This window comes from Psittacula echo, assembly GCF_963264785.1.
Source record: "Psittacula echo genome assembly, chromosome: 1".
In the NCBI taxonomy this organism is placed as follows: Eukaryota; Metazoa; Chordata; class Aves; order Psittaciformes; family Psittacidae; genus Psittacula; species Psittacula echo.
Window position 1 is genome coordinate 88,383,306 of NC_137735.1, and position 24,306 is coordinate 88,407,611.

The window sequence follows — 24,306 nt, forward strand, 5'->3', positions numbered from 1 at the left end:
CTGATAGATTCAGGAGTCTCTGCTTTAGTTACATCCGCTTTCCATATAGCGAGGACCTTAAGTGCAGTGAAAAGAGACCCAAGTCTGAATTTTGCTCCCTGTAAGAGTGGCTGGGTGACATGTGAGGAAAAACCTGTTTCCTCTGGGGCCCCCAACACAAGAGCGATATGGACCTCCTCCAGCCGTCCAGAGGAGGCCACGGAGATGCTCCGAGGGCTGGAGCAGCTCTGCTCTGGAGACAGGCTGAGAGAGCTGGGCTTGTCCAGCCTGGACAAGAGAAGGCTTCAGGGAGACCTTAGAGCAGCTTCCAGTGCCTAAAGGGGCCAACAAGAAATATGGAGAGAGACTTTTTACAGAGGGAGGTAGGGATAGGACCAAGGGGGAATGGATTTAAACTGAAAGAGAGTAGATTTAGATTAGGTATTAGGTAGAAATTCTTCCCTGTGAGGGTGGTGAGGCCCTGGCACAGGTTGCTCAGGGAAGCTGTGGCTGCCCCATCCCTGACAGTGTTCAAGGCCAGGTTGGATGGGGCTTGAAGCAACCTGATCTAGTGGAAGGTGTCTCTGTCCGTGGCAGGGGGTTGGAACTGGATGAGCTTTAAGGTCCCTTCCAACCCAATGCAGTCTGGGATTCCTGCCCCTCGATTTATTTTTTACTGACAGCTGGAATCCCAACTTAGGTTTCGATGGAGTGAGACACTGTGTTGTAATTAACACCACGCCGAACGAAAGTACTGCAGCTATAATTAGCTCTTAGCCAGTTGCAGAGGAAAGTGATGACAGAGGCATGGGTAGTTGACATGCTGGTGGAAGGGCAGCTGGTGCTGGATCCCAAGTCGGGCAGGTCCTGCAGCAGGCTGTCCCGCAGAGGGCAGCAGCAGGCAGGAGAGCTCCTGTCTGACCGACATGGGCTCAGCGGCTGCAGCCTTGATTTGTCGAGGTGAACCGTAGAAAAGGCACGGTGCCGCTCGGTCGGGAAGGGCAGGCGGCCTTGCAGGAGCGGCTGGGTGGCCTGGGACAGGGGTGTTCCGCCCACCAGATCGTCTTCAGGCAGCCAGAACGGCGCAGTCGCCCTCGCCCTGTCCCCGGGTTTGTTTGGTTTCTCTGTCTTGTGTGTTTATGTGAACCCTGCGATGTTTTTCAGATGTGCTTCTGTGCAGCAGTGAGAGCTTTGGTGCGCTTCCTGCCGGGTTGTCAGCTTTGGCCTGTGACGTGAGGTTCCCTTTCCCGTGTCGCGTTCCTCTTGCCTTGGCAAGGCATTTTGCCCCGGAGACCTTTCACTTTCCTGAAGCTCGGTACTGCAGTCTTCTGTGCCCTTTTCTTGTCTCCCTGCTCTGGCTGACTGCAGTAGCCAGTTCCTGGGGTTTTGGTTCAGTTTTACCTTTGCTGCTTTCAGCAAACAGGGCTGGCGGCACCTCTCTGACATCACCTCGGACCATGCACCCCTTACGCAATCCCCTGGATTTGCAGCCCTGCTATTCCCTTCTTTGGCTAATCTCCTTCCTTTTGCAATACTTCTAAGCACCTTTCCCAGCGGAGGGTTGCAATTAGAGAGGCAAGTATAGGGTTGCATACTTCTCTAGAGGGAGAGAGCAGGTTTAAGTTCCTTTAATCTAATAGGAAATGTCTCCTTCCCTTTCATATGCAGCACTTTCTTGTGGTATGCATTCATCCACCAGGATTGCTCCATTCCATTTCTTTCAGCGTTTCCCTTTTTGCTGTAGGAAGACCTGTCCCTGGTGATCAAAGGCATCCTAAACTAGAGGGGCAGAATGAGGAAACAGGATGCTGAATAAGGGATCAGAAAACTTGCTGGCTACATCTCTGCAATTAAGCATGTCTCAGAGCAAGACTTGAGGAAATGCACAAGCTCTTCTCGCTGCCTCAGTTTCCCTGGTTGTTAGCGTGGGGATAATTGCACTTGATTCCTTTAGGGAATTCCCTGACCTCTGTGTACTAAATTTCCTTTCCATGTTGGTTCTGTCATTAGAGCAACTAGCTCAACGAGACAAGCAATCAAGAGGGGCAAATACCAGAGTTAGAGGTGAGATGTGCTTCTTCCTCATGTTCAGGCCCCACTTCCAGACTGGGCACTGTCTTGATCCCTTGACTGAGCACGCAGCAGTGCCCTCCTGACTCGTGCAGAGTAGCAGTCCCGTGTAATCCCTGAGGAAGGCTCAGATGGGTTTGCTGTTGCTGATAGCTTCTTCCCATGAGAGTCCAGGACATGCTCTGAAAACATGGGAATGCTGTTGCTGCTGAGGAACAGTATTGGCAGCAGGCAAAGATGGAAGCAAACTGACAGGACGGAAGCCCTAGTCATAGCCATGGCTTGGGGGCTGATAGGTTATGTATCTGGGTGAGCCAAAACCAGAACAGGGAGAGGAAGACCGGCCAGAGCTGCTTCAGTTTATGGGGCTGAAGTGAGCATCGGAGGCCCAGAGCCCGCAAGGGGGAGCCTGGATGAAGTCATTCACTGCACTGCTGCTGAGATCAGCTCCAGACGGGAAACGATCCGCTACTGATACAGTGCACTCGGGATTCAGGTGTCGAGAGGGACACTTTGAACGCGAACAGATTCACCCGTTCTCGCTGTGTTATCACTAGCGGATGGAAAGATTAGAAAGCACAAGTATTGGGGGGTGAAAAATGGTTTAAGACGCTGGATTTTGCCCAGTTACAGTTTAGCTCTAAAGAACAGCAGGAGGGAGGAGAAAAATCCTCTTGCAAAAGCATTTTTCATGGGTATCCAAGCATGATCTGAGCAGAGATTGGCGACGCAAGACCAGGCATCCTGGACCAAATCCCTGAGCCTGGATGATGAATAAATGCCTGCATTGCGGCGACAATGAAGTGTGACGTTTGCCAGGGATGTTGAGGGGAGCTCAGGCGCAGCCGTGTGCAGCCTCTCTTTTACAGCACGGCACAGGGAGGAGGCATTCCCGCTGCGGGATGCCCCGGCAGAGGTTGCACGTCCTCTCTGCTGTGCAACTGGCTCACATTTGGCAGCTGGGGAGCTTCACGAGATGGGTTTTGGCCTGGGCTTGAAAATCCCCCATTGCCAGCGATCCTGCTTTGGCTGCAGCTGCCTCAGGTTCCCTATAGGAAACTTCAGTGCTGGCTTAAGCCTAGGCTGTGGAATGGCAGGAGGAGGCAGTCTGGCAGCATTCCCCTCCAGCCTGGCTGCTCAAGCATATGCTTGGCAGCACAATGAGCTTCAGCCCCAGTGAGGAGCAGCAGAGCGGAGTGAACCCAGTGCTGGGGCATGGCAGACGTGGGGTTAGGAACAGAAAGAAAACTGTGACCGAGAAGGAGCTGGAGGAGGGAGACACAGAGTCTGTGTGTGCAGATTTGCTGAGGGTGGACCTGGCCTTTCGTAGGCGACTTTCTGGTCCCTCTGGCTTCATCTGTCTTGGTAAATGCAACAGGAGCAGGGCCAGGCCTGCTGCTGTGGAATGATGTCTCGTCCTGTGTGGTTGTTAGCACCTTCCCTGGCACGGGTTAGAGCTGTTCTAGCTAGCAGTGCTGCAGCACCAGGCACAGCTGGGGGTCAGGGAGCGCTGGGGACTGTTCCCAGCAGAGCTTTGGTGTCACTAAGCGTTTAACCCTGTAGAATCACAGAATGGTTTGGATTGGAAGGGACCATCTGGTCCTAACAGGGATCCTAAGGGATCTGGTCCTAAGGGATCATATGGTTCTAACGCTTCCTGCTGTGGACAGGGACACTTCCCACTAGACCAGGTTGCACAAGGCCCTGTCCAACCTGGCCTTGATGAACTCTGCAATAGATGGGAGCAGTGCCTTGGTCTTTGCTTCTGGGGCCGAGACCGAAACAGCTACACCCTGTAAGGCCAGGTCCCTCTGAAGGCAGCCTGTTGAAGTGCAGTCCCCTGCAGCCTGCATATTTACCCCTTAATTTTCCACTTTTTCCTCTCTCCAAAGATGCGGAAATGTCACTCAACAGGTTGTAAGTGAGCGTGTCGGGTGGGAGTGTGTGCGCCAGACTGAAACTGGGAAACACTGTCTGCCAGCCATGGCTGAAACAGGGTTGTGACTCAGTGTTCTACGTGCCATGCTATGTGTCACTGACCACGTCTGACCTCCTGCCTGGTGGAGTGAGAGAGATGCTATGAGGAAATGTTGCCCAAGCACATGAGGTCGTGGGGGTGTGGGGGCCAGCTCCTGGATGCAGGGAATCAGACTGGACTGGGTGCACAGGCATGCTGAATTTGTTCCTCTGGCTCTTCTGCCTTGGGCAGGCAGAACAAGGAGCCCACCATATTGCCCTCAGAGCATTCGATTCTGCAGCCTGTGTCCTGTTTCCCCCACCACCCCAAACTACATCAGGCTTGGGAACTCACTTGGGGAGCAGAACGGGAGCAGAGCTCGTGTATCCCCATTTAATGTGCTGCTGAGACGAGTCCTCCAGCCAGGAGGAGGCTCAGGTCCACACCTTTGGGGGTATCCAAGCAGCCTCTGCCTGGAGGGCCTGCACACTGTTGTTCCCCTCAGCCCAGCGTGTGTTTTGAAGGCAGTGTCCACTTTCTAGGTCTTGCTGCAACCACGTTGCACCTTGCACGTTGCCTCTGCTGGAAGCATATCCTCTTTCTGCCATCCCTCATTTGCAGAAGGAGATGCTTCCAGCAGAGGCTGCTTCTCTTTTCACCTCCTTCGTTGCAGAGGGTAGCTTTGCGTCTTGAGCAGCTCACCTCCCCTTAGCTGCACTCCGGCTGAATTTCAGGAGGAGAGTGCATGCTGGGAGCTGATGGGGCTAAAAGCACAGTCACAACTGGCCAGAGTGGGCTATGAGACCTCTTCCCTCCAGCTTCCTCTAGCTGCTGTGCTGCTCCTGCAGCAGCCAGCCACTCGTTGGTGTCCAGCTGGCGCTAAGCATTCTTCAGCTCATCCTGAGCTGGGTCCCTGGGGAGCTGCTTCTGTGCTGGAGCTGTTCAGGAAGGATTCCCACCCCCTTCCTAATGAGGCTGAGTGAGTAATAGAGATGTTCCTGAGGGACGGTGTTGTAAGGAGTGCTACGTGCATGTTCAGGACCAGAGAGCAGGTCTCCACTAGCATTTCCCTGCTGTTGTGCAGCAGACGTTGATGCGTGTCCCATCTTGACACAAGAGATAAGCTATCTGCTTGCAGATGGGAACTCGCCTGGCAGTTGCAGCCACCCGGTCGCATTGTTCTTATCAGGTCTCCTGGCTTGGCAAGTCAGTCTGTCATAGAGAATGGACACGTGTTTGGGGCTGTTCAGCCTGGGATACAAGATTCGTCTGGTGTGAGTCGTGTTCAAAGCATTTAGTTTGTAGTACCCTTTTCCCCTCTCAGGAGCAAGCATTCTCCATCCAGGGATCTGACTGCAGTTAAAGCTGGATGTCTGCTTCATTGATGGGGGACTTCCAGAAGGAGGACTATGGAGAAACCTGGGGCAGCCAGAGAGACGCAGCCAGGTTCTGGCCTCGGTGTGTTGCTGGTGGTGGGGAAAAGGGGCAGCAGGAAGAGGCACAAACTGGAGGGAAGGGAAATAGCCAGAGAGAGAACAAACAGCCTAGCATGACTGCTGGGAATGCAAAATAAACATCCACTGTGGTTGAGTGAGGGCTTATGTACTACTCCATATGTGGCATGGGTCAGAAACAGGAGTAGAGGCTCACAGGAGCTGTCCAGAGGAAGGACAGGATGCCCATAGGGGACTGGTCAGCAAAAGAAGATGTCCTCAAATACATGGTGTGTCCCTTAATGTCCAGTATAGTGCTGGGAAGGGAGATGAGGTGTCCCAGCAACACAAAGCAGCTCCTTGCAGTACCTTGTGGAGATGAAGCATCTCTGGGCAGTTGCATGACCCAGCAGGCTCAGGTGCTGGCTTCAAAAGCTCCTTCACGTGGTGCCAACTCTACACAAGGCTGTGGCTGTAGCTCCTCCCTGGGAAGCAGGGAAAAAGTAATTCAGCACTCATGCTGGTGAGAGTTGGGACCTACTCTGCTTGTCCTTGGAGCTCCTGTGGCAGATCAGGCTCCTTTCCCTGTGGCTTATTCTGAAGGTCCATGGGTTCATATATTTTTGGTGCCCTTCCCCCTGGAAAGGGGGAGGAGAGGAACAGGGAGAGTCAGTTGCGTGGGCCTGGTCTTTTCTTAGGTCTCCTTCAGATGCCTGCAGTTTCCTCTTTAGATGCCCATTTCCAGCACTGAGTCAGTCATTTTGGGATTTGGATTCCCTTTTTTTTGGCAGCTCTTCTTTCCCATCTCCATCTGGTTTGGTTTTTACTGTTTCATTTTGCAGGGCCATCAAAGGGAGTTTGTTCAAGCTGATTTCGGAGCAACAGATAGTTTTGACTTTACAACCCCTTCCTCTGCAGACCTCAGCCATAGTCTTAGATCCAGGGTGGGTCACCCCTGTGGACCCTCTCAAAGCTGATGTGTGGTAAAGTGGGTGCTGCTTGCCAACGGGGATGAGGGATACTTGGCTTTAGTGACGTGAGCATGGGAGAACAGACCCTTTTGATTTTCGCTCCCCTTCTTTCCAGCCCATGAGCTGTTAATTCTTGTGGCTTTTCAAAACTTGCTATTTCTCCCTTAGCATTTCTTTCTCTTTTTTATTTCCAGTGGATGAGCCACCCTTGGCATCGCGCCTCGTGCGTGTGACTCAGATGGATTCTGCTCGTCTGAAGGATTCCTGCAAGTCCTCAGAGTTGTCCAACCCGCCTGGGCTCAGGCTGGAGCCTGTGAGAAACACACTCGGAGTGGGTTGTGCAGTGCCAGCACTGTTCTCTCTGTGAGGGATGGACCTCTGTGTGCAGGGACGTGGCAGTCACTCTTGCTGCGTGCCCTGTGGGATGGAATCGGGATGGCTGCTCTGAGCTCAATGGAGGGAGGTCCCTATGGAGCTTTTGTGCATGGTGCAATGCCGTGTTTCTTTTTAGCTTATCCGGGTTCCAGCCAGCTGGCCTCACGCTGTCTTTGTTGTGGGAAATGGTCCCCTTGAAGTCAGGGGAATTGGGCTTGGGGCATCTCGGAAGTTCCCTGGCTTCCACTGTTGTCAGTTCAATTGAATGCCTCAGACTTAATTGCACCCACCCAAGGGCTAATGTTTTTCAGAGGCACTGAATGCCTCAGTATCTCCTACTGATAGGAGGTGGTATGGTGAGAGATCAGCATCTCTGATACTCTAGCTGCATTAGCCAGGGGAGCACAGCTTCCTTTTAACTTCTTGCACAGGTTTGGAAAGCTAGATTTATTTCATTATTTATAATTAATTTTTTAATCTGGCCATGGAAGCTTTAAGATGAAAATCAAACAGGAAGAATTGTTTTGGATGTGAACTTGGGTGTCTGTGCCTCAATTTCCCCAATTGTGTGCAAGATGAGGGGGCTGCCATCTTCCTTAATGGTAAGATAAAGCTGTTGGAGACAATAATCTTCTGATGCAAGTGCAACATAAAACCTCATGAAACTGATCCTTTGTGGAGGGCTCTTTGGAAGATCCTTTTCCTATTAAGCTAATAATAGCTCACCCAGCAAGCCTGGGTAAAGCTGGGAGATTACAAAAGTTTAGGAGGAAGGGAAGACATGAGCCTTCTATGCATCTTCTCCTTGTCAGTAGGGAGGCTTTCAACACAAGTGCGTTTTTATCTCCAGGCCTGTTTTCGAAAGCCTTTCCCACAACCCACATTCTTGGCATGCCCCCACAAGGGAAAGAATCAGAGAAATGAAGGCTGGAAATGGAACTGGGTGGCATGCAATCACTCGTCTGACCTCCCTTCCCTATCCTCTTCTGGTTCAGTTTGATCTCCTGCCCCTCTGGCAAGATGGGCACCTGTAAGATGTGGCTTGGGTTAATGAAATGGCCCTTGATGCCTCCATGCGCCAGCTTCCTTGCACAGGAACCACCCTTCTCTCTTCCCCATGCACAACTTGTACCACTGTTGCCACAGACTTCTAGAGCTGCCCAAGAGAGATCTCCTCTGCAAAGGTATAAGGACATAACTTGGCCATGGGGATGGAAACCATCCACCAGAGCGTGTTTGAGCTCCCCATGGAGATAGGAGATGTCAATCACTGTGGCACCACTGCCCTTCTCATGGGGCAGGGAGAAGAAGTGAGTCTGAGGCTACACTCATCCCACTGCTTGATGCAGGTTCCCTCCTTCACTCCTGCCCCTAGTTCTGAAAGAATGTGTTGGGTTTCTTTCCCACAGTTTAGCTGTTCAGCTGGCATTATCCTTCCTACTTATTCCCCACATCCTAAGAAAGAAAAATGGCACCCTAAAGCTTATGGGGAGTAACGCTGGTGTCAAGCCTACTGGATGCTGGTGGCCTCTAATCCCTTGCCTCCAGGTTCAGAGCATGGATGCTGCTTCCATGCTTCTCAGAGGGGATCTGGATGATGCACTGTCAGAGAGCTGGGGCATGAGGGGTAGCAGGAGGTTTACCTCCAGTCCTTTGTTCCTTCCCATTTTAGTTGGTCTGAATGCAGAGACCAGTGCCTTCCGCAGGGGAGCCATTCCACCCTGCTTAACCTAAGGCAGGAAATTAGTGCTCACAGGCCCTAGTGTCCTTGTGCTCATCATTGCCTTGGCTTCTCCTGTATCTCCTGGACAATCCTCTCCTGTACACACCCTCGAGATCTACAGACCTGCTTATCCAGTCGCGGGCTTACCTCAGTGCTTGGCTGAGGTAAGTACATTCTGTTCTCTCAGTCCTCCTCCGTTAGGAAGCTGGCTGACTTTCAGAGCTTGGGGATCGGCTGGGTGAAAGTTGCAGCACTACCTGCTGACAGGCAAACCAACACCTCTCCTCCACAGAGGAAACCAGTCCTTTCCAACCTCTCTGGGAATTTCTGGGACTGTTAGGTGGAGGACTGATCACCTCCATCAGGATGTGGTAGAAACCTCTTCTCGGTTGTGCCCTGAGCCATGCCCCTGAAAATCCAGGATTCAGCTTCTTGAAATGCACCCCACAGCCCTCTAAGGCTGGGATCATTCCCCCCTAGGCTTCATGTAAGGGGGAAACCAAGGCAGAAACGTGGCTTAATCGCAACTGCCGGGAGGAACCTCAGCCAGGGCCCAGATAAGGCCAGAGAACACGGTTTAAATCAGGTCACTGTTCAATATTTATTGTGTAGAGTTTTTCTCTTTTCTTTTCTCCCGCACTGAAATCCTTCCCCAGAGGCTATTCAAGGAAATAAATAGCCAGTGGAAAGGGACAATAGCTTGCTGTGGAGTACAAATTATATGAAGCAGTAGGAAATAATAGCAGAGTGAGCAGCTGCTGCCCCAAGAAAGAATGCGTGGTTGGGCTCTCCCGCTCCCTTTGCCTTGAGTGAATGCTTATGCCTGGTTTGCAGCACAGGCTCCCTGGTGCCTTGAGTGCAAAAGGGGACTTGTGCCTTTTCCCCTCTGCTGCGTCCTCCTCTGGTCCTGCTTCTTTGGTGTCTAATTGGTGCCGAGCTGAAACCTCAGCCTTCTGTGAGGGTGTTAAAGGGATCTTTCACTGCTTCTTGAAGAGCTTGGTTTCATATTTGGAAACCTTCATCATAGCACTGTTGTGAGGGATGGTGTGGACCATTTTGATGTGGATGCTGCAGAAGGTCCCAAGAAACCTCACAGCTGGGGTGGTTGGGCTACCTTGGCTAGGAAGTGGGGAAGCCTGTGGTTTTCCTCAGGGCTTCATACCTGTCTGGCTTATCTCATGCCCAAGTAAGGAAACAAAATAAATACTGCTGCCAGCGGTGATGCTGTTGAGGATCTTGGCAGCCTGCTGTGGAGGGTGGCATTCAGTCTGTGTGGGTGCCCTGCAGTAGAAGTGGCAGCTCTAGGCTATGGTCCATGAGGTGCTGCTATCTGGAGGCACCCCATGGGTGTTCCTGGTGGCCTTGAAATCTCGCCCAGATGAGCAGAAAGGCTGGGAAGGACTTTTAACTCTAAAACCTACCTTATGGGGCTTCTGCAAATGGAGCTGCTGCATTTCATGGGATGAAAGCACTCTGCAGAGGACCTGCCCTTCTGGCTGAAAGCTGATGTGGTTGTATTGGTCTCTTCCCTCCTTAAAATATGATTTTTCTGGGTTTTTTTCCGTGCAAAATTGCAGGCCTGCCTACTCTCTGTTGGAAGCTCGCCTTGCCTTTGGCTTGGGCATGGCCCCCACCCTTGCACCAGTGACTGCTTCTTGAGTCTGTGCTGTCCAAGGCATGCTCTGAGAATGCAGCAAAGCTTCCTTCACTGCCAGCAGTGTGAAGGTGGGTGTCCCATACCAGTAGAGGCCAGCTGCCCCCTGGCCAGGATGAACATCTGTATACCTGGAGAGGTGCTTCCAGACAGGTACCCTTTTATAAGATCATTTATCCTGGGGACGAAGTGCTCCTGGATCCCTTGCACCAGTGGCTGCCAGCTTCCACAACCATTGCTTGTATTTTCCTCACTGCACAGACTCTCCACCTCCTTTACAGATGCCCTTTAGCCGGATTTCCTCTTTCTTTGGGATTTATGTTCACATCATATCACCATTTCCCCAGGCTTTCTGCTTTGCAGTGTCTGCAGGGAAGTACCAACCTGCCCCCTTCACTCTCCTTTCATCATCCCAGTTGCCACCTCCAATTGCACTGGAGAATTTCGGCTCTTCTGCGGTCCCTAATGTCTCAGCCCCTTCCTATATGGAGAGCATGCACCCCTACATGAGGGAGGCCATCTGCACAGGCCTGGTGTCTGACCATGCAGCGGCTCAGCTCTGCAGATGAAGGAAGTCGCCAGTGCTGGCAGAGGTGCTGTCTGGTTTCCCACTATTGTTCCCAGTGGCAAATAAAAGGGGGGTGAACGCCCCTGCTGAGCATTGTAAGAGGGGGGTTAGTGTTATCTGGATAAAATCTCACGGCCCCTCTCTGAGCAGCTCGTGCCTCTTTCCTGCCTGTCTCCATCTCTGCATAGTCTCACATCCGTGGTACTTGCAGCTCTGCACATAACTCTGCTCAGGCAGTTCTCCCTATCCTCACACACATGCTGGGCAGCCTCATGCTCTGCCAGTGAGACGGATGGATAAATCCGTGTGAGAGTGATGTTTCTGACTGGTCTGTTTGGGAAGTCTCCTCTGCATTGCTAGCCTGGGACCTGGGTCTTGTCTGTGTTACAACATTCCTGTGTCACCTTGGCCAGCCATGTAGGAGCAAGTTTAAAGTCTGTCTTGGGATGTAATCTCTTGAGTCACGGAAGTGTTTGTTTCTCCCTGATGGCTTAAAGTGAGTTCAGATAACTAACCTTGATGATGGCTATGTGAACAGTGTCTTTGTACTGCCCTTGTCCCTGCAAAGGGGAATGTGAGTTGCTGGAAAGAGCCAGTGGGATACTCTGATATTTTGAGAGGCAGCTCTGGGCTCTGTATTTTCCCTGGGATGGCTGCAGGGGAGCAGGGTGACATGAAACTGTGTGCACATGGAACGCAGCAGCATGCTGGGAAACAGACCCAATGCCAGAACCCACCATCCCCAACGCTGCCTCCATGCTCAGCACAGGGAGGTTTCACCAGCAGCTTCAGTGACCTCAACAGCAAACAGATGTCCCCAGTCTGTGGGCTTTATGACCCCCAACTAACAGGAAGCACCTCCGGGGAAGGAGTGCTTATCAGCACTTACCTGTGCTCTCTTCAGGAGGTTTTAGGGAAGGGCAGAAGCTGTCTCCCAGCTGGCTGTGCAGCAGCAGCATGACTGCACTCAACTGCTCTCTGCAGGGCTTGAGAGGAGGATGAGGGGCTGCTGGTCTTCTGGGTCTTGGCCACCTCCTCCCTCTCCCTTTCCCACTGACTTCTGGAGTCCAGCAAAACACCACCCATTTGTTCAGGCAAACCTGGGTCGCTGTGTATTGACAGCTGTTACCTGGGAAGCAGACTGCAGGGGTGATGCTCCCCTGTGAGGACAACCTTCCCATGTCTCAGGCCTGGGGAGGATGCTGCTATTGAACCTGATGTGCATGGCTCCTCACGCCAAAAGAATTGGGTCTCAGTGGAGCTTGGATGGGAGGTTGAAAAGAGCTCCCACATATTGCCAGTGCAATCCACACAGCTGGGGCTGAGTCTGGAGCCACGAGAAGGGAAAGAGCTGGGGTGCCAGTGTCACTCCAGCAAAGGACTGTCCATAACTCATGTCATCTAGAGGGGATGTATTGGCTGCCCTCTCCTCCAAGCGGATTGGAGCACTGTGGGAGGGATGGTTGAACAGTTTTGGTATGCTGGTGTTGGTTTTGGGGCTGCCCCCTGCCACAAAAGGAAGGATCTGGGATGCTGCTTTTGGCTGAGCAGTGAATAGCAGTGAATATGGTGTTTAAACCTCCATGGCCAACTGGAAAGAAGCTTGTCCTATGCATTGGCCGGACTAAGATCCCTAAGGTCTGTCTGTGGTGATCCCTCCACTGGGAGAGTCCCTCCACTCCCACGAAGAGGCTGGGAATTGGTTTAATCTCCTGAAATCCCTAACAACAGGAAGTGTACATAGGGAAGCTATTTCTTTGGATCAAAGTCTAGTGGCTTAATAGTAATTGGTGGGGCCTTGCAGAGGCAGGAGTGCTGTTAATGTGTAAGCCACAAGGAAGTCTAGGGATGGTCTAAGGTCCTCAGTGTGAAGCATTTCTGAGCTAAACTGCTGGTGGCTCCCTAACTGGTTACTCTGCTCTCTGAGGAAGATGTCTGTAAGGGTTGCTGCTCCTATCCTGTGTCACTCAGGGTCCCCAGCTCAGCAGGGATGAGCGAGGGATCAGCAAGCCACAGCCACCTCTGCTCTCACCACTTGCATGTTATTTCTTGGGCAGCAGGTGATGCTGCCCACCAAACGCTGGGTTGTGCCCCTCTGCTTCAACCCTCTTTGTACCTCTGTGTTCATGCTCTCCTTCTGCTGAAGACAAGCCTGTTTTCATCTCCTCTCTCTCTGATGTCTTTCCTTCCTTGCTGGCTTCACTCAGCCCACTCTTTCATGACTAAAGCCCATGCAAGTCCTCCACATGGAGGGTTTTTGGCCATGAGAGGAACACCAGCTAAGAGCAGTAGATGTTCTTCTGGCTGGGACACCTTCTCCTAGCAGCATCCTCTCACTTGCAGTGGCAGGGGAGGAATAGCTGCAGGAGCCCTGCAGACAACTGTTTGTCTCTACCTTAGGAAAAATTCGAAATCTTCAACCTGGGTTTGAAGACTGGGCACAGCCTGAAGATCAAGGGCAAGATATTCGATGATACTGATAAGTAAGTACAAAGAAACCACCTCGACTTGTGAGGACTGAAGGTGGGCTGTAGAGGGAGGTGGTTTTCCAAGGTTGCCAGGTACAAGAAGCTCAGTGTTAGGGGAGCACCTAAGCCACCACTGTTCAAACTCCTCCAGTTCCTGAGCAGAATGAACAAAACAGGAGGCATTAGGCACCTGCAATACTGATGGAGGAATTGAGTGCAGAGCCACGTGTTGGATCTCGGCTCTTCCAAGACCCTGTCCTGCCTGCGCGGCTGACCTTCCTTCTGTTCTCCCACAGCTTCAGCATCAATCTCGGGGGCAGTTCCTCGGATCTGGCATTTCACTTCAATCCCCGGTTCAATGAGTCTGTCATCGTCTGCAACTCCAAGTGCTCCAATGCCTGGGAGGCAGAGCATCGTGATGACCACCTCTGTTTCTCCAGGGGCTCCGCTATCAAGGTGAGGGACCTATGTTGGCATGGGGTTGTGGGGGGAAGCCCCTGGTTAGTAGATTCCCTCACCCTGGAGCTCCCAGTCGCACTCGATGTCTCCTGCTCCCTCCCAACAGCCCTCCATTCTCTGGGATTTTGGTCCTAATTGTCATTTCCACTCCTTTAAAACCCTAATGCTTCCTTTGACAACTTCATGCGAGCCCTGTGCGTCTCAGGCTTTGCAAGTGCTTCCTGGCCCCTGTACTTGCTCAGCAGGTGAGTGCACCAGGGGCGCTTATGAAGTTGTGAAGGGGGTCTCCAGGAAGCAGGATCTTGCTGCTCTCTGCTTTATTTCTCTCCCTGATTCTATCCTGTGCAAACTCGGGCACCAGAGTTTGGAGCAATGTCCAAAAATCTCTCCCTCAGCTCTTTTACTCCTGCATCCACGCTACCAATCTGTGCTCTCTCCTCCTGCTGGGATGCTGTCCTAGTTGCTGTCTCACCCCATCTGATGTCTCCAGACACGAACAATGCTGCGTTTAGGAGCAGTCGTATTCCTATTGCTGTGCAGAGGAAGCTTGTTTCCTCAGTCATGGCTGGCTCTTGGGGAAGGAGTGTCAAGGTAACAGTTTTGGGGAACAATCCCTCTAGAATCATAAGATCAGCTAGGTTGGAAAAGACCTTTAATATCATCAACCTTTACCCCAGGACTGCCAAGTCCAGCATTAAACCATGTCACTGAGGGCCTCATCTATGTGGTTTATGAACACTTCCAGGGACAGTGACTCCTTCCCTGGGCAGCCCAGCCTGTTTCAATGCCTGAGCACCCTTCTGGTAAAGAGATTGTTCCTATTGTTCCGATTGTTCTAGGAAATCCAGTCTAAACCTCCCCTGGTGCAGCTTGAGGCCATTTCCTCTTGTCATATCACTTGTTACTTGGGAGAAGACACCAACACCCACCTCACTCCATCCTCCTTTCAGGCAGTTGTAGAGAGTGATAAGGTCCCCCCTGAGCCTTCTCATCTCCAGACTAAACCCCCCCAGTTCTCTCAGCCATTCCCCATCACACTTGTGCTCCAGACCCTTCACCAGCTTTGCTGCTGTTCTCTGGACCCACTCCAACACCTCAATGTCTTGTAGTGAGGGGCCCAGAACTGAACACAGTATTTGAGGTGCAGCCTCACCAGTGCTGAATAAAGGGGGATGATCACTGCCCTGGCCCTCCTGCCACACTATTGCTGGTACAGGCCAGGATGCTGTTGGCCTTCTTGGCCGCTTGGGCACAAGCTGCCTCGCTGTTCAGCTCCGTGAATCAGCACTCCCAGGCCCTTTTCCATTGCAGCTTTCCAGCCACTCTTCCCCAAGCCTGGAGCATTGCATAGGGTTGTTGTGGCCCAAGTGCAGGACCTGGCACTTTGCCTTTTTGAACCTCATACCACTGGCCACAGCCATTGGCCTCCTCAATTTGCAATGATCAGTGATTTGTTCTCATCCCATCTGCTTGTGTGTTTATCAGTGAAGCTCCTTTTTCCAGGCCCGGTGAGCTTCTGAGGGCATTGGGGTTTTAGGTTTATTCTGCCCTGTTCAGAGCAGATCTGAGCCATATGGTGTATAAAGATGCACTTGAGTTCAACTGCTCTGAGCTTACAGTCTTGAGTAGCTGAAACAGCCTCAGGATAGATTCTGTCCCCAGGTCATAGTCTAGATGACAGCTCAGATCCTTGATGTTAAATGCTCATTACCTACATCCTCCTCAGCTCAAGCCCCCACACCTTGTTTAAGGCTATGGGAACCAGGTCTAACCCTGTAACAGTGAGGCCTATTGCCTGCATGCTCAGCTGCTAATCTCCCCCTTGTCCCCAACTGCTGCCCTTCCTCCCCTTCCTTCTCCCAGATCGTTATTGAAATGCTGGAAGACAAATTCCAAGTGAAACTACCAGATGGGCATCAAGTGGAGTTCCCCAACCGGCACTCCTACAGCAAGATCAGCTACATGAGTGTCAAGGGAGGCTTCAGGGTCACCTCCTTCAAGCTGGACTGATGGATGCAGCTTCCTGGCTCTAATAAAAACCCAAGCAGTGGGAGACTGGTTGCTCCAGCGCTTTGGCTTCTGTGACATCCCTGGCTCTGTGTGAGAAACCAATATAGCCCAAGTTTTTTCCTTGTTGGATGGAAACAGCTCCCAGATAATGCCAGGTATTTTTCCAGGTCAGACCAGGATGTGGGGTTGAAGGGATAGTAGGTAGGGCAAAGCAGTTTATAGGTGGTGTTCAGGAAGAGGAAAACTCTATGTTATTGCTCAGGGAATGGTTGTGCAATCTCTTCACAATGCACCATTTCTTCATGCACCTGAGTTTGTGGGAGGGAGGGAGGGAGGGAGGGAGGAAGAGGAAGAAAAGTGAGAGATATGGCATTCCACATGGCATTTGGTGCCACAAAAGCGCCCAGGTAAATGTTAGGTTTGGGAACCTCAGGGCATGGGTTTAACAGGTTCCTCTGGGCAGGAGAAAGAGGTGCTTTGCCCTCCCCCAGGAGCGGTACCATGTGAAGCAGTGGCACGGTGAAGGCAGCGCAGGTGTGCCCCTGAACTAGCATTCCTGCTATTGATAAGGAATTGTCTCCTCCAACTTTCCCCCTTATCTCACGTCACTTATCTGCTGCCACATTCCAGCCAGGTTACCCATTACTGTGATATTTCCCCATGGAACCCTATCCAGAGAAAGTGAGGCAGGGGAAGGCAGCGAGGAGCCGAGGACAGGATTTGGGCTGGGTTACGCGGCTCAGCACCTCCCAGTCTGTGTCCCTTGCACTGGACTACAGGCAATTATTGTTGGTTACCAGATGCTGGTGCTCTAATTAGTGAAGTGTCTCACCAGCCTTAAATGATACCAGTGTGTGACAGGAAACACTGGGACACTTTAGGCAGGATGGGAGGGCAGCAGAGTAGAAAAGCATCTTACAGATAGCCCAGTCCAAGACTATGTGACAGTGCCCCTGCCCTCCCTCTCCACTTCTTGCTGCCCAGCCCGTGGGACTTGCTGCTGCCTGAGTGCATCAGGATGTCTGACAGGCTGGAACTGCTGTAGCCAAGCCAGCTTTGGGAAGGGTACTAATCTGCTTCAGGCTGCAAATGAACTGTTGCAGGGCTGGAGAGGAAGCTTTGCAGCCTCCTGCATGCCGTGTGGGGCTGGGTGGATAGGAAGTTGCTTTGTGTGTTAGCCATGGTGGGTGGCAAAGTACCAGGCTAGTAAGCCAGGTATCCCACAGGTGCTGGCAAATCCTGTTGAAAGCAGAGAGGATGGGATTTTGTGGCCAGGACACCATCAGACTTAGCAAGGAATATAAGGTCGCTGCAGCTGAGGGGAGGCACCAGAGGAGAAGTTAGTATCAAAAGTGTTTTAATAAGGACAATAATAAGTGCATGGGATACAGAGTGGAGGCAGAAAGGATATTCCACAGATACGAGCCTTTGGTCTGCAGCTTGTATTATGGTCTGGGAAGCAGAGAGTGGGGGGAACTCATCCTCAGAGCCACAGGGTGCAGGGCTTTCATCAGCAGTATCATCAGCAGTGATACAGCTGATGCTGCTGGGTGCCATGGCCAGAGCTGGAGACTCCTTGAAGCTGCTGCCTGCCCTAGCTTGCCCGTAGCCTTGGTGGCCAGACTGCAAATAGCACTTCCACATAGAACACACGTGCACACCAGAGCTCTGTGTTCTGCCCTGCAGAGCTCCCTGCCAGGAGCGGTGGGTGAGCCTTGCGCCATGGCCCAGCATCTATCCCCTCCTGTCCCTGAGAACAAGGGGTGTCCTGTGAGGGTCCCTCCAGTGACCTCAGCCCCCGAGAATCTCGGCTCCATGCCACGGCACAAAGGCGCTTCTGTGCGGGCCAGTTTGCACTGGGGCAGCGTGGGGGGCAGCTCGTTCCAGGGTGGCCACGTTGCTTGGCAAGTGGCATTAGCCAGTATCCGTCCTCTATGCATACCCCTGGGAAGGGGCACCCTGGAAAGAGGGATGTATGTGTAGGGAATGGGGAATAGGAGGTGAGGATGGCACAGACCGAGCTGCTGCAGAGTGGGAGTCTCCTTGTTCTGAGATGAGGGGAATGGAATGGGTTTTTAGGGCCTGAAGAATGTGGTGACCTGACAACCTGGCCTCTGCCTCCAGCCAGACAAGAAGTTTCTCGCCTCTCTGCTGCAGGGCGGTGGAGGTCAGAAAAGGAGCTGTCCTAAGTGATGCTCAGCAGCAGGAGGCAAGTGGAAGGACCCTTTTGGTTATCTGTATGAGTGCTCTCACCTCCTGAACACTGAGCTCACAGCTTTATTGGTGGGAGGGGAGGGAAAAAGAGAAAGCTCAGCTCTGTGGGATTAGCCTTGAGCTGCCAGCTGACCTCCCCTGGTAGATAGAGGTGCTACATAGAAGGTCTTGCACCAGCTGGAGCTGGGAAGACCCCTGTCCCCTATGTGCCAGAGCTATTGGTGGGACTATCTCTGCAAGGGCACTGGTGCCAGTGCAGAGGGAGAGGGCAGTTGGAGGCTTTGGTGGGAAAATGGAGCACATCCCCAGGCATGCTGGCAGAGAGGGATGTGAGAGAGGGTGCTAGGGGGAACTGGATGGGATAAGAAGGGGCTTGGGGTTTCTTTGGCACATTGAAATGTCCCTTTGGTGTCTAACGGCAGTCTAAGGGCCATAGTGCCTGGTGCTGCGATGCACAGCCCCCATCAGCCCCCTGCAGCAGCCAGGCCCAGCTCCAGGGAGCCTCCCAGGAGATGGGCTCTCCTCCTGCCCCCCTCCAGCCTCCCCACTGTCCCCAGCTTGGCAAGGAGGTTGCCTGCTGGATCTGCTGGTGATGCTGGTGCCTGCAGGTGGGGGACAGGGAGGAGGGCAAAGACCCCAGGACCAGTGCTTCTGATGGGGGCCGTGGTGGCAGTTCACACCTTGACTTCATCGTCCTCCTCCTCATCGGCGTACTCGAAGGAGTTGCTGCGCCTCCCCTGGGCACCAGCGTACCCCTCCTGCAGGCTGGAGAATGTGGCCTCTTCCTCCTCCTCATCTCCTTGGTTCCAGGTGGTCTCGGGGGATCGGCTCTCCCCTGTCACTTGTGACCGCCACAGGCTGCTGCTGGGGCTCTCCCATAGGGTCTGCGTCCGGGCCTGCCGGGGACCCTCACCTTTCTCCGAGCTCCGCGGGGTGCTGGTCCCACCATAGTGACGTGCCAGGACCTGTGTTGCCCTGTCAAACTCTCCCGCCTCGATGGTGCAGTCGTTCCAATGGCCCTGCCACGGGGTCCCTCTGGGTGATGTTCCCAGCCCCGAGGCCCAGGCAGGGTCCTCTCCGGTGCCCTCAATGGCGTGTGCCTCTCCATTGGCACAGACCGACAGTCCTGGCAGTGAGCTGGCCCGCGAGAGGCTGCTCTGCCCAGAGCGGTCCCAGAAGCTGGACATCACCTTGTCCTCTCCCAGTGCCGGAGGGGCACCATCCCTGGTCCCCTCACCGCACGGGAGACCTGTGCCATTCTCCCCCACTTGGCTCCCATTGGTTTCGGAGAAGCTCATGACCTGGAGGAGCTCGCTCATAAGCGAGGGCCCCAGGTCCAGACGGAAGGAGAGCAGGGAGTCGGAGCGCGTCAGCTCTGTTTCCCCGGGGAAGGAGCTCTCTTGGGCCTTTTCCAAGCGAGGGACGCGAGGGATGGTGCAAAACCCGGACTCCAGCCCTGCAATGCAGAAAGGATGGCTGGTGAGTCAGGGGATGGCGAGGTGGGAGGAAGCTTGCCTTACATCTGCGGGGGACAAGGGACACTGACACCGAAATGGCACGCTCCCATCGTTGGCGCTGGCCTCTAAAGGACAAGCTGGAGTCTGTGTGGAGATCTCCAAAGCCCCGAGTTACAGCAGAGGGTCTCCAGGTGGGCTCTGTGCCTGGGAGGATGCTGGTGGGGGCTGAGCCAGGCAGGTAGGACCAGGAGATGGCAGCATTGCCTCAGCTTGCCTTTCCCTCGAAGCCCAGCCATCTCCCCCTGCTGCTGCAGGACCCCCAAATCCCACCCCTGGAGATCCTCCGCTCCAGACCTGCCGCCCTGGGGAAAAGCTGAGCCATAGCCCAGTGCTGTGAGGCCAGAGAAGAGCTACCCCCTGTCCCATCCTGTCCTTCCCAAAGGTCCATCCTGGATCCCAACCAGCACGGAGGGATGTGGCACAATGGGGAAGGAGGGGATGGAGCCCCTTGAGGAGCACATGGAGATGGGGGAGGTTGGACAGCTAGGGACAGGGATAGAGCATCTGTGTGTGGAGGTAGGGAAGGCTGTGCCATAGGTCCCCATGACCTCGCAACCTTGGTATGGGCATTGCCCCACTGCGCCAACATCCTCTTGGGGAGGCTGCTCATAGGGAAGGTGTAGGGCTGGGGGGAGACGGAGGGCACCCCCTTACAGCGACTCTACATGGACTGCCGGCTGTGTGAGAGGAGGAGAAACCATCCATATCCCAATCTGGGGGAGACCCGCCAAGGGCAGGAACAAAGACTGCAATTGAAAGCAAGGGTAGGTTATCTCCTCGCATGGATTTACCAGGGATGGGGACTCCTAAATGTCCTGTCTCTGCTGAGAGGCTGAAGTCCCTCAGTGGGGAAACCAAGGCATGGAGTGATGGAGAAGGGCTGCAGAGGACACACTGTGCCTGGGCACCAGCCTCTGCCCCACGCTTCACTCACCGTAGGTCTGGTGCGTCTTGGAGAAGCTGTTGGAGGTGCTTTTGAAGGAGAACTTGCTGGTCAAGCCCCGGCTGCTGCTGCCGCCATCGTACGTGCCCTCATTGAGCTGTGGCAGTGAGATGGCATTCTTGATGATGGGCGAGATGGCCGGGGGTGCCGGCGATGCCTGGCTCCCGCTGCCGCGGCTCCTCAGCGGTGTCCGGCGGACGTGCCGCAGCGTCCGCGCGAAGAAGTTGTTGGCTTTGGCGGTGTCGGCTCCACCGTGGTTGCTGAGGAAGGAGGTGTCCCCGAAGACGTCCCCGCCGCGCCCCACGTGCATGGTGTGCCGAAAGTCCCCCAGCGGTGGGCTGATCATGTCCGGCGTCAGCTCCGACTTCAGCCGCCGCTTCCCGTGGGAGCCTGACACCCAGCTGAGCACCGGCAGCTTCCCCAAGCTCATGATGAACCCCTCGCCTCCTTGCCCTTGTCTTTGAAAAACACCTCCAAAAACGGCCCTCGCTGGGCTTCCAGCACGGAGGTGCCCTGTCACATCCCTGGGCTCCCCATTGCTCCTGGTGGGATGGCTCACGTCACCTTGGCTTTCCGCAGGTGGGAAAGGCGCCTGTCCCCTGCTTCCCTGCTCTATGTCGTGCTCATGAAGCCACCACCCGCAGCGGGTGGCAGGCAGAGGTGTCCCCAGGGGGTGTCTGGGGTCACCCCAGGTGCTGCGGAGGCTGCTGGAGGCTGTGTCTGGCTGCAGGCTTAGGGGTTAATCCACCGCGCTGCTGCTGTCGGGTAAGGGGAGCAGGTCACAGACGGGGCAGCGGGTGGCCGGAGCTGGGGTGGGCAGGCGCCTCAGTGTCGGTGGCCACCTAGGCAAGACAAGAGGAAAGAATGGTGAAGAGCTTGGAGGGGATCTTCCCAACCACATCAGCTGCACACCAGGACTGCCTTCTCCGACCTCTCTTGCTGTGCCTCAGTTTCCCCACCCTGCAAAGCAGCTTTGCCGGACCCATGCTGCGACACAGGCTGAGGATTTCCCTCCCAGGCAGCACCTCCTCGCAGGGCCCAGGCTCTCGGGGTAAGAAACCTCTCCCTTCATTTTTGCTATTCAGATGAGCCCCTGGGCAGAGGGTGAGGCCTGGGGACCGCGTGCTTCTCGGGGAGGAGGGGTGGCGGGGAGGGAGATGCACTATTTGTATATTGGTTTGTTTGTTGAACTCTGGCTGGGCCCTCAGGTGCTGGAGCACGTTGGAGCAGCAGGGGGGAGGGAGGGCAGCTGCTCTGCAGGCAGGGGAAACTGAGGCAGGGTAAGGGAGGTGATTGAACTGAGGTTGGGAGGGAAGGTGGGGTGGGTCCCTGCGCTCAGGTTGGGCCAAGAAGTACTGGGAAGTAGCAGCCAGGCAGATGATGGCAGAGAGATGATGTCCGCAGTCAGCAGGGCGGACACTCAGATCACCAGATCCCCCGTTGTTGTGTGTGGCAAGAGGAACAGGGGAAGATGGGGAAAGGAGAGGATTCGGGACCTGGGACACCTCAGAGCATCAGTGGTCCGGATGCCCTCCTCGGGAAAAGGCCCTCCCTGTGCTCAGTCCCCACTTAGGGGCCTGGAGAACAGGACAGGGCTGGGTCCTTTCAGCAGGACCAGCCGTGGAGGGCAGCATGGCAAGAGGCGATGCAGGAGCCTTGCATCATTCCATCCCTGCGTGGGTATCCCCATCCCTGCCTTGCTTCGCCTGCCTCCCCTGCCTGTCCCCGTGTCACCTCGGAGCACTCAGGCGATGCCAGGGTGGCAGAGCCTCTGGCAAGGGGGAGCCCTGGGCATGAAGCTGCTTTCCTGGCTGGCTGCACGTGTTTTCGCCTTGCCCTGGCCCTGTTTGCTCACCCGCGGCCCCTCTTATCTGCCAGGGGTTAACGCCTGGGGAAGGGAAAACAAACCTCCCCTGGCAGCTCCAGCACCATTGGCTGCCTCCTGGGGTGGCAGTGGCCAGTGGCAGTGGGGACAGTGGCAGGTTGGCCCCAGCTCCTTGGCTCACGCAGCTCCTGCTCACGGAGATCAGGCAGTGCTGCGTCGCGGCTGGGACAGGCCAGGCACATGGCAGGCTTGGGGTGGGAGGATGACCCAGGAGCAATTTCCTCCCCCGGCAGAAGCCCACCCATAGCCGCTGGGTCAGGAGTGCAAGGAAACCACCGGGGTGGTCCCTGCAGCACGAAGGGCATCTCAGCACCCGAGGGAGAGAGATGCAACCCTGTTTTTGACCTGTCATTTTGGATCCCCCATAAGTATGGCCCTAGGGGAGGGTATTAGGCAAGTTATAGCCCTTGAGTTTCCCTTTCCCTCTGCACATTGAAGCCCCTGAGAAACCCAGAGTGGGCTCAGGGTTACTCTACAGGATGTACTCCCCAAGCCCACCCCAGGTACCCTGCGCAGGAGACCTGCCCTGCATGGAACTGGGGCTAGAATCCTGGGGAGGTGAGGGATAGCTGGATGCAGGAGGAGAGCATCCCTTTGCTCCCTGCCTGGAGAACTGCTGAGTGGGGAGCTGGAAAGAGGAGAGTTTCTCCTTCCTTGTCCCTTTGGCCACCACAGGGATGCAAGCCAGCAGCTCTGGCTCTCCCTGCCTGCTGGCAGCAGCAGGTACTGGGAGAGGAGGGACGGAGCTGGTGCCCAACCCTACCTGGATGGCAGGTTTCTCCAGGCTTTTCCTCCCTCCAGTCTCCCCCTTTCTCCTCCTTCCCTCTGCCCACTGTGTATCTCCCTGCCTGCTGTGCCCCTGTGAGCCCTCCCCTGGGTCTAAGCAGACTCGTGATTCTATGGGCAAAGGGCAACCCATGTGCTCTCCTTCCCTCCACTGTGCAAGGGACCCCATTGCCTGGCCACCCGTCTGTCCGGACACCGCTTCCAGCTAATCCTGACCTCCCCTTCCCCGGCATCCTCTCCCTGGATCCCAGCTCACCTCCTCCAGGAAGCCCCCTGCCCTCAAAGACCAACCGCTGGCATATCCTCCTCCTCCTCTCAGCCTGGCCTCCCCCGGTTTCCCCACGAGTTCAGCTGGTTACCACTGGTTTTCCACTAGCCAGGAATGGCCAGAGCTGTTCTGCTTGCTGGGAAGAGCGGAAACCAGGAAGGGGGGGAGGAAATAATCCAGATGTCTAGTTGGCTGGAGCTGCTGAAAGCAGCCTCTTCCCTCCTCCTCCTCCTTTCCTTACCCCCCCCACCCCCCCAAAAGGGGACATACTCCAAAAGAGGGCGAGGAGAAGTTTGGGGTGGTCTCAATAGGGGGAAGAGGGAGTGGAAATGGCTGTAGGCGGCCAGGAAGGCTTTCCCAGCCTTCCTGAGTGCTGACAAACCACCCTTTCCCTGCAGGGAGGGAGGCAGCAGCTCCCCCGTTGGGTCACTGCTCTGGGATGGGGAAAGCCAGCAGGGACAGGCTTTTGGGGAAGGGGAAAAAGAGCTCAGTTAGCCAGGCTGGGCCTCTTCCAGCTCCCCTGGAGCAGCGCCGGGCAGTAGGCAGTCAAGCCTGAGTCCGACTCCTGTGCTGCCAGCTGCTATATATATACATATAGTTATATCTCTCTGTGTAACAAGAGTGTTTTTCCAAGCAGACACACTGGGACACAGAGCCGGCTTTCCAGAGGCGGGCACTTTCCAGCCATCCTCTCCCTGCCCCCCTGTCCCAAAGTGCTCCCTTTCTTCCCCCAAGCCCCCAAAATTGAGGCGCAAACAGCCTGCAGGGCTCTGAGGGGTATCCGGAGCAAGGAGTGGGAAGGGAAGTGTCCCCCATGATGGGACCCCACTTCACCTCCTTTCTCTCCTTGTCCCTCCCCACCTCCTGTCTCCCCTCTCCTCACTCCCGCTTTCCTTCCTCCCGATTTCCTGTTGCATTCCTGCCTTCTCCCTTTCTTTTCTGCCATCCTTCCCATCCCCATCGCTTTGCCACCCCTCCCGCTTTGCCCTTCTCCCACCACCCTCTCCACCCTTATCCTTCTGCCCC

At 54.6% G+C, this 24,306-nt stretch overlaps 2 protein-coding genes across 2 annotated transcripts; one reads left to right on the forward strand and one right to left on the reverse strand.

Annotated features, from left to right (window-relative positions):
• Positions 1-799: 799 nt before the first annotated feature.
• On the forward strand, positions 800-15,667 carry LGALS2 (galectin 2; the record flags this gene model as incomplete). The annotated part of the gene is made up of 6 exons (XM_080639639.1): positions 800-939; positions 1,039-1,120; positions 1,999-2,043; positions 13,131-13,213; positions 13,495-13,654; positions 15,521-15,667. The coding sequence occupies 6 exons, from the start codon at positions 800-802 to the stop codon at positions 15,665-15,667; spliced, it is 657 nt and encodes a 218-aa protein (XP_080495765.1).
• A 2,888-nt stretch (positions 15,668-18,555) lies between these two features.
• Positions 18,556-20,925, reverse strand: CDC42EP1 (CDC42 effector protein 1; the record flags this gene model as incomplete). Its single annotated transcript, XM_080634867.1, has 2 exons — positions 20,333-20,925; positions 18,556-19,337 (listed from the first exon to the last, which is right to left on the reverse strand). Exons 1-2 carry the CDS (start codon positions 20,769-20,771, stop codon positions 18,556-18,558), a joined length of 1,221 nt encoding a protein of 406 aa, XP_080490993.1. The 5' UTR covers positions 20,772-20,925.
• Between the last annotated feature and the right edge of the window lie 3,381 nt (positions 20,926-24,306).